The sequence below is a fragment of the Triticum urartu genome, chromosome 2 (genome assembly GCF_003073215.2).
Source record: "Triticum urartu cultivar G1812 chromosome 2, Tu2.1, whole genome shotgun sequence".
NCBI classification, from domain to species: domain Eukaryota; kingdom Viridiplantae; phylum Streptophyta; class Magnoliopsida; order Poales; family Poaceae; genus Triticum; species Triticum urartu.
Window position 1 is genome coordinate 347,814,908 of NC_053023.1, and position 9,377 is coordinate 347,824,284.

At 42.4% G+C, this 9,377-nt stretch overlaps 1 protein-coding gene across 1 annotated transcript; it reads left to right on the plus strand.

The window, feature by feature from the left end:
* The first annotated feature begins 7,116 nt into the window (after positions 1–7,116).
* Positions 7,117–9,354, plus strand: LOC125537266 (BTB/POZ and MATH domain-containing protein 5-like). The gene is made up of 2 exons (XM_048700559.1): positions 7,117–7,684; positions 8,192–9,354. The coding sequence occupies exons 1-2, from the start codon at positions 7,239–7,241 to the stop codon at positions 8,253–8,255; spliced, it is 510 nt and encodes a 169-aa protein (XP_048556516.1). The 5' UTR covers positions 7,117–7,238; the 3' UTR covers positions 8,256–9,354.
* The last annotated feature ends 23 nt before the right edge of the window (positions 9,355–9,377 follow it).

The window sequence follows — 9,377 nt, forward strand, 5'->3', positions numbered from 1 at the left end:
AGGGGATAATTATTATTTTTGAAAAGTTTCTGTAATCAAGATTCACAAAGTTCCCATGGGCATGAACAAAGTTCAAGGACGTCCCCCATTTTCACAATGCTCGTCTCTCTCACTTTCACTTTTCTTTTTGAAAAAGTTTTGGGTTCCCCTCTTTATTTTTGTCGTTTTTAAACTATATGAAATCACTCAACAGAAATAAATGACTCTCTAAAACTTCCAGGTTGTCTCCCTAGCAGCGCTTTCTTTAAAGCCATTAAGCTAGGCATATAGTGCTCAAGTAATGGATCCACCCGGATCCCAATGTATATCAAAGCCAATTTTAATTAGCAATGATTTGTGATTTAGTAGTGAGCACAAGGTAAAATATATCATGTAATGACGAAGTCTAACTCTCTTCCTATGCATCGGCATGTCATAAAAGAACAATTCATGCACACCTAGTAAAGGCCAATGCATAGTATAAACAGTTTCTTGCAATTTTATCGTATTGGAAACATAGAGAGGTGGAGATATAGTTCCTCTCTCATAATAATTGCACGTAGGAGCAGCAAGCACATGCATATTATATCTATCAAAATCATCATGTGCAATGGTAAAAGGCAACCCGTCAATATAATCCTTAATAAGTGCAAACTTCTCTGATATAGTGTAGTTGGGAGAATTCAAAAAGATAATAGGACTATCATGCGTGGGTGCAATAGCAACAATTTCATGTTTAACATAAGGAACTATAGCAAGTTCATCTCCATAAGCATAATTTATATTGGCATCTTGGCCACAAGCATAGCAAGCATCATCAAAAAGGGATATTTCAAAAGAGTCAAAGGGATCATAACAGTCATCATAGCAATCATCCTTAGGTAAGCACGAAGGGGAATTAAACAATGTATGAGTTGAAGAGTTACTCTCATTAGAAGGTGGGCACGGGTGATCAATCTGCTCTTCCTCCTTTTGTTCTTCGCTCTCCTCATCATCTTTTTCATCCAATGAGCTCACAGTTTCATCAATTTCTTCTTCCATAGACTCCTGCAAAATATTAGTCTCTTCTTGGACAGCGGAGTATTCCTCAATATATTGTTTAACATAGGTATTAGAAGCATAATTATCATAGCAATAATTAAGTATAGCAAAATTTTCAAATTTGTGAAAAGTAGCATCATACTTTTCAATCAAAGAAGCAATTTCATAAGCACCCTCAAAAGCAACAAATTCTTTAATTTGTTGAACATCATAGTAATTGTAAACACCCTTAGAATACGAAGATACGATTCCATTATCACTAAACTCACATTGATAGGGAAGGTGTTTCTTAGGGTTTTCAGAACAACAAGTAAAATCATATATTTCACATAAATTCCAAGCATAACATTGCAAACGTTGAATTTGACCCCATAATAGTTTCCCTTTTTCAGATATACAACGTCGCACATAACAAGCATGCTCATCTAAAGATTTGCCCTCAACTAAGCTAGTTGGGGTTTCAGCACGAGCACTAGGGATCGAAGATGATCCAAGTAATAAGCTTCAACAGTGTGATAGATTTTGATTGGTTCTTCAACCATTGATTCAGTAGGTATAACTAATTTTTTTGGTATTTTGCGTTTCCTACCCATAACTAAAGATAGAAAACAACTAAGAACAGCAAATAAAAATTACTTAGTGATAAAGCAAACAAGCACACACGAGAATATTCACCCCACGCTATTGCTCCACGGCAACGGCGCCAGAAAAAAGGTCTTGATAACCCACAAGTATAGGGGATCGCAACAGTTTCCGATAAGTAGGAGTGCCGAACCCAACGAGGAGCTAAAGGTAGAATAAATATTCCCTCAAGTTCTATCGACCACCGATACAACTCTATGCACGCTTGACGTTCGCTTTACCTAGAACAAGTATGAAACTAGAAGTACTTTGTAGGTGTTTTCGGAAAGGCTTGCAAGAAAGTAAAGAGCACGAAAATAAAACTAGGGGTTGTTGAGGTAAAGAAGCAACTAAAATAAATATAGCGAGTGTGGAAAAGTGGTGGTAGGAGTTGCGAAATTGTCCCTTAAGCAATTGACTACTTTACTAGACCGATAGCAAGTATTATGTGGGAGAGGCCACTGCTAGCATGCCATCCCTTACTTGGAATTCTACGCACTTATGATTGGAACTATTAGCAAGCATCCGCAACTACTAATGTTCATTAAGGTAAAACCCAACCATAGCATTAAGATATATTGGTCCCCCTTCAATCCCGTGTGCATCAATTTCTATGCTAGGTTGAAGCTTCTGTCACTCTTGCCCTCCAATACATAGTCCTATCAACATACAAACTAACCCTAGGGTGTGATCCACGCGCGCAATCATATGATGGGCACCAAAGGACAGCAACATAACCACAAGAAAATTAAATCAATCATAACAATTCATCAACCACCGATAGGACAATGAAAATCTACTCAGACATCATAGGATAGCAACACATCATTGGATAATAATATGAAGCATAAAGCACCATGTTCAAGTAGAGGGTACAACGGGTTGCGGGAGAGTGGACCGCTGTAGATAGATGGGGAAGGTGATGGAGATGTTGGTGAAGATGGCAGAGGTGTTGGTGTAGATCGCGGTGATGATGATGGCCCCCGGTGGCGTTCCGGTGCCACCGGAAGCGAGGGGGAGAGAGCCCCCCTCCTTCTTCTTCTTCCTTGACCTCCTCCCTAGATGGGAGAAGGGTTTCCCCTCTGGTCCATGGCCTCCATGGCACGGGAGGGGCGAGAGCCCCTCCGAGATTGGATCTGTCTCTCTGTCTCTCTCTGTTTCTGCGTTCCCAGATTCTTCTCTTTCACCGTTTCTTATATTCCCGGAGATCCGTAACTCCGATTGGGCTGAAATTTTGACACAATCTCTATCCAGAAATTAGCTTTCTTGCGGTGAAAGAAGGGCACCAACCGCCTTACCGGGTAGCCACGAGTGTCAGGGGCGCGCCCCCTACCTCGTGGGCCCCTCGAGCATCGTCTCGCATGGATTATTCTTCCCAAAAATCATATATATTTCAAAAAAAATCTCCGTCGGTTTTTATTCCGTTTGGACTTCGTTTGATATGGATATCCTGCGAAACAAAAAACATGCAACAAACAGGAACTGACACTGGGCACTGGATCAATATGTTAGTTCCAAAAATAGTATAAAAAGTTGCCAAAAATATATGAAAGTTGTAGAATATTGGCATGGAACAATCAAAAATTATAGATACGACAGAGACGTATCAGCTCTCCCACGACCAAATCGACGGAGCAGTGCATCTAGGTGAAGCTCAGGCTCACACGCATCCAATGGAACATGCGGGAGGCCGTGGGTGGCCGGAGGCGACAAGGTCAGAGGCGGCCGGTGCATGGGCTCGTGCGGACACATCGTTATAGCACGCAAGGGAGCCAGCTGGGGTGCGTTTTAGGTTCATAGAGACGCCAAGAGAATGTACGCGTGCTTGGTCACGAGGTCTGTCCACTGCAGCGACGGCGACGTCATGGATGCCGGTAGTGAGCTCACGGGTGCGGGAAGGGAGCTAGTTAGAGGACGCCCACGACAGCTAGGTAAGGGGATTTTGATCGGGAGCTCACCCCAGTTCCAGAACAGGCGAAGACGAGGCCGGGGGCGCACTGTGACCGATGAATCGACGACGACGATCTCGTGTGCCAGAGGTTGATGATGATGATGCTGTCGATGCAGTGCATCCGGTGTCGTGGGTCTTGTCTAGGAGGAAGAGGGCGATACAGTGGAGCTTGTGGACACAACATTGAGGCGAGGGGCTGGTGGTGGCCACGGGTACGGCGATCGGCGTCGACGAGGTCGCTCGAGTGTGCTACGGAAGAGAGCAGAGGAGGCAAGGAGCATGGGGAGAGTGAGAGAGAGCTTGGGGGGTTGCATGGCAGCGTCTGGTGAGTCTAGGGGGTCGAGGAGGCGCACAGACAGGGAGGAGGTGGCACGCGTGCGCGGGCACACGCCCGATGTCCTTCTGGCGCTGGGTTGAAGACGACTGGCAGTTGGGGCTCGTGGTCTGCACAGGAGCTGGGCCGACTACAGTAGGAGGCCGCGAGGTACATTTCTGTCTTTTTTCATATTTGCTTCTGTTTTCTATTTTTGCAGTTTGTTTTTGATTTAGTTTTAATACCAAATCAATTTTATAAATCCTAAAAATATTTGTGAGCAGTAAATGAATTATTTCAGAGGCCCTTAGTTGTTTTCAGAATTGTTGGAACATTTCAAATTATTTGTAGAATATAAATAATTCAATTCAAATGCAATATGATTTAATTCAAAAATTCATGATGACCTAGAAAATGTGCACCACTTTTGGCAGAGGTTTTCAATCAATTCAAAAATGATGAACTTTTCTGAAGGGCATTTTGGGTTCATTGAAAAATATTTTAGTTGATCCTGGTAATTTAGAGGGGTGCTAGGGTTTGATCAATCCTCATTTTAAATTAATTTGAATTTTAAACACGATGCATGGATGATTATGCAATGACTAAGCTAGGGATGTGACAATTATACTTATATTGGTCATGCTTAGAATTGTTCTAGTCATGCGTTTGCAAATTTTGGTAGGTCTCAAGTATGAAATGATGTATGATTTTGGCTGGGTCTGAAGGTTGTTCTGGAGTAGAACATTTTTTTTGAGAGTACGACAGTGACATATCATATATTTATTAGAGGGGAGAAACAAAATATACAAGAGACCCACATTGATACGAACATAAACGTTATGAGTCAAACATGACTGTAGCCCTTGATTGTAATGCAAGAATTATTTCAAAAAATATATTGTATTACATTTTCTACTCCCTCTGTAAATTTGTAGGTCACCAAAGTAGTGACTAAAACATCATTTAAGAGTTTTCTTAATTATACTGTAAAAAATTAAGGGTAGTATTTTTTGAACTCTAGGGGTATCTCTTTCCCAAATAATAAAGCACGAACCCCTTGTAAAATTTAAGTGCTTTTGATCGTCTGTCGCGTCCTTTTGCAGAAAATCCCTGCCTTTTTATTAATTAACCGACAATCCATCTTTTTTGCATTTTACACAAACCCCCTGCCTTTTATACTAATCAACTCGTGGTCCATATTTAAGTCAGCCGAATCGTTTTAATAGAAAACCTTCTGACTTTTCGGTTAATCAATCTGCATTTTATCTAAAACAAAACTATACATATCTTTTAAACTGTAACTCTGATTCTAATATGTTATATATAAAATTTGATTAAAAAATATGTGAAATCTAAATATGATGTTATTTTTAGCTGTTAAATATTTCTAAAATATTATTTTTAGTGAAAACTTAATATATATATAGTGCACGATCTGTTTCTCTTTCGTACCAACGGCTATCCAATTGCAAATAAACACCCACTAAAATCAGATTGAGAGAGAAAAATATCGACAACCACGCATGCACACCTCTGAAAAACCTCGTGGGGAAAAACAACATATTTCTCATCTTATTCTGAGCGAGTGTGCGTGCGCGCGCAAGAGAGGGACGCCTTAGGACTGACCACATTCAAACCTGTTTCGTCGTGTGAGTACCAAGGCTACCGTCGGCAACACAAATGTGATGACATGTGAAAAAAAAGGACGTGGATCTAATAGGGTCTTGAGTCATGGTTATGGGGTTAAGAGCGTGTGTTATTTTCTCCCCCATTACAATGCACGGGCTCTTTTGCTAATATTTAATTTATTTATTTTGAACACAGAACAAACGCAAGCGCTCGCTCACCTCTGACGCACGAAGCATACACCCTACCTATTGATAGAGATGTGTAGTAAAGAACTAGAGATGTTCAAATGCACGTGCGCTTAAGTGAGCAAGCTTGATAAGACCAGTAAGACTTTCTATTCCTCTCATCCCTGGCGGCTGGAACACTAGCCGCCGTCAGGGGAGGCCGATCTTTCAACTCCGCTCTCCGGCAGCTCCCTTCCCCCCCCCCCGGTCGGCGACCTAGGTGGTCGGCAGTGAAGGGGGTCGCCGAATTCACTCATGTGGATCGCTTTTTCTCCCTTGTAGTCTAGGTTTTTAGGTTGTTCGTTGTCTTTGCTTCGACAACGACGATGGCAACGCTGAATAAAGATTCTTCGGATCCTTCCCGGATAAGGCCATCGGTCCTATGGTTGGGGATGGATTTGAAAATCAGTCTGTTAAAGTAAGGATGACGTGGCGGCGACATCCTCGTGGCGGACCTGTGTCCTCGGGCTCCGCCGTTGCGACGCCGTTTGCTCCTGAGTCGACGCGGAGCTTGGGAGGTAGTCTAGGAGCGGATGCAGATTATGGTCTGCATCGACGATATCTAGAAGAAGGAGCATGTGTTGGGCTCGTGGTTCGTGGATGGCAGGTAAGGTTTCCTCCTTCGGCGTTTTAGTCGTGGTGGGGTGCCAGATCTGAAATTCGATGACGTTTTCGAGGTGTTGTCTCGGTCTGGTTCGTTCAACGACAAGGGCTTCACTTTTGATGAGCCACCTTGGAGGTCCGCAAAGCAGCATATCAGCAAAGGGAGCCGCGCTGAGCTCGGGTGAGGAGGTGATTCATTATTCTTTGGTGGCTGCTGTGCTAATGCTGGAGGCAGGTGACGAGCGTTTGTGTCAAACTCAAAAATGTTTTGCTATTTTTTTAGTTTTGTCATGTCGGTCTTTACATCTTATCTACACCAATATAAAAAGACCCAAATGGGCAGATCCAAACTATCTCGACTGTCAAATCATGTTATCTAGCGGTTTAAATCGCTTCAATGTTGAGCATCAAACACGTTTAACGTTTTAATTACCCATTATTGTCATTGGTTATAAACATGTTTTGACTCAACATTATCCTTTGAAATCTGCCATGTAATTAATATCTTACCATTTTCACGAAAAAATAATTGATATTTTACCAAATACCAACATGCAACAGATATATTTTACCTAATATAACATGCAATTAATATCCTATCTAATATAAATGTGCATTGCACATACATTATTACTACTGACTTATAATTTATTCGTTATGATATAAATGAGACATATATTACCGTTTAAAAACTCGATAAACCAAAAATGCACAAACCGACCGAGCCGGAATGAATTCTTAGCTCCACGTCTCACCCGTGGATGGCACAGTCGTCCCACGAGCAGAACCAAAACAAAGACCCGTACGGCCAATCGGCCGAAAATTCCCCAGTCCTGGCCTCTTAGCCCCAACCCTAACCCTAGCCAATCGCATTCCCATGGACGACGACGCCGGCGACGCCTCGCCGCCGCCGGGACCTGCCCTCCTTGCTGCCACAGGCGCCCCGTCGTTGCGTGACATGGCGGCGTCCCCTACCAGCTCGCGCTCCGTGACGGAGACGGTGAACGGCTCCCACCGCTTCGTGATCCAGGGCTACTCCCTCGCCAAGGGGATGGGCGTCGGGAAGCACATCGCGAGCGAGACCTTCACCGTCGGGGGATACCAGTGGGCTATCTACTTCTACCCAGACGGGAAGAACCCGGAGGACAACTCGGCCTATGTTTCCGTCTTCATCGCGCTCGCTTCCGAGGGCACTGACGTCCGCGCTCTCTTTGAGCTCACGCTGCAGGACCAGAGCGGCAAGGGCAAGCACAAGGTCCACTCCCATTTCGATCGCTCGCTCGAGTCTGGGCCCTACACCCTCAAGTACCGAGGCTCCATGTGGTAAGCAGTCGCCTCTGAATAACCCTCCTGCTTTGGTTGAATTTGTTCTGGTATGAACTATGACACTGTCGTTGAATTGGCGTCCGTGGAGCTTTAGCTAGGACAGTTGAGCCTGTGATTCGATTGATGTTAGTGCTTGCATGCTGTGGGTAGTTGTCATGCTTTAGTCTAGGGATTCAACTTCAGGTGATGTCAGGATTATTAGGTGATAGCAAGGCAGCCATTTTTGGTGTTCTAGTACAGCCACGAGGATTATCCGCTACTTAATGTCTATTAGCTCAATCCAATGGCATGCTACTGTTTGAATTATCTGGTTTTGATCTGTTGAGTATGGTATGCATCAGTAGCTTTACAATTTTGATTTTTCATTCCTAATTTCTGGTGTAATATGTTGCTTTGCTGTGGCGCTATGCCCAACTATTGATCACAATGATGACAGTACACATTGTGGAAAACACTATAAAAGGTAGCCTGACTGTAATGCTTCGATTGATGAACTGCCCGTAGGGTAGAGGGGAATGAAGAGGCAGAGTTGGCTGGAAAGAAGAGACTTGAGATGCTTCAGAACTAGTTCATCTTTTTGCCTAATCTCAATAGTAGCACACACATCCTCTTGTATAAAAGGTTTATCCCTTAACATCTTATATCTAATAAGAAGAGGTAAATCCAACTTCTTGTGCTAGTGCCATCAGCCCATTACTATAGTTTTGTCACTGCAATGCTGTAGTCTAATAGTAAACTTATGCTTTTACTTTTACATGCTTTTATTGTAAAGCATAATGTCACTTGATTAGGTTGCTGACTGGATATTCTTGGGTTTACATACGTTGACAGATTGTTTGGTTGGTGAATTTGTTGCCATTTATAATATGTTTATTTGGTTGTGTTTAAGACGACATCTTCTGTTACTGGTGTAATTCCTTGGTGGACTGTATTGTGTGAAAGGCAATGTGTTTGGAATGACCCTTCTTTATACCATGGAACCGAACTGCTTTAATAGTCAATCTTGAGTACTTGTGTCCTTACAACATGTTATGATATTTATTCACCTATTCTTTTTGTTGAGTTTCACTTCATTTGAATAGTTGTATGTTGAAGTGTGCTTGTACAGTTTAGGACATCACGAAGTAACCTTTGGTTTAAATGAAAGAGCTGTTACCCCCAGTCTCATTTCCACGAAATCAGAGATTTCTGTTTGGTAACCGAAATGTTCTGGAAATAAAAACAAAGCAATAGCTCTTGCTTGACAGTGCCTTCAGGCCACTAGCATGATGAGCTCAGATTCTCAAGCCCATTAATACTTACATTCATATTCTTTCTGATTTGCTGCCAGCTCCTGTAGATATGCATTTCAGGCAAAAAACATAGGAGTTCCAAATGTTGGACCATAGTAATAATATAAACAATGATTAAAATTATATCACAGAACTGTACTTCTCATGGTGGTATGTCACTGGCGTTGGGAGGCTCAGGTCTTGTTTTTTAATCTTGACAACTGCAATAGTGTAGCTTTTCAGTTATTTTCATTCCCAAGTTCAAACTATAATTAGGAAAAAACTGTTTTTTTTTCTTTTTCTTTTAAATCTGCTTGCCAGTGGTATCTGGAAACTTTGGTGTCCTATGTTTTCCTTTTTGTTGATATGAAATATGAACCTTGGATGTGATGTAACTACCAACCCATGACATTTGTAGT

Coding starts and splice junctions, on each gene's coding strand:
- LOC125537266 (XM_048700559.1), top strand. CDS start 7,239: ATGGACGACGACGCCGGCGACGCCTCGCCGCCGCCGGGACCTGCCCTC. Junction 7,685..8,191: donor AAGTACCGAGGCTCCATGTG/GTAAGCAGTCGC, acceptor AACTGCCCGTAG/GGTAGAGGGGAATGAAGAGG.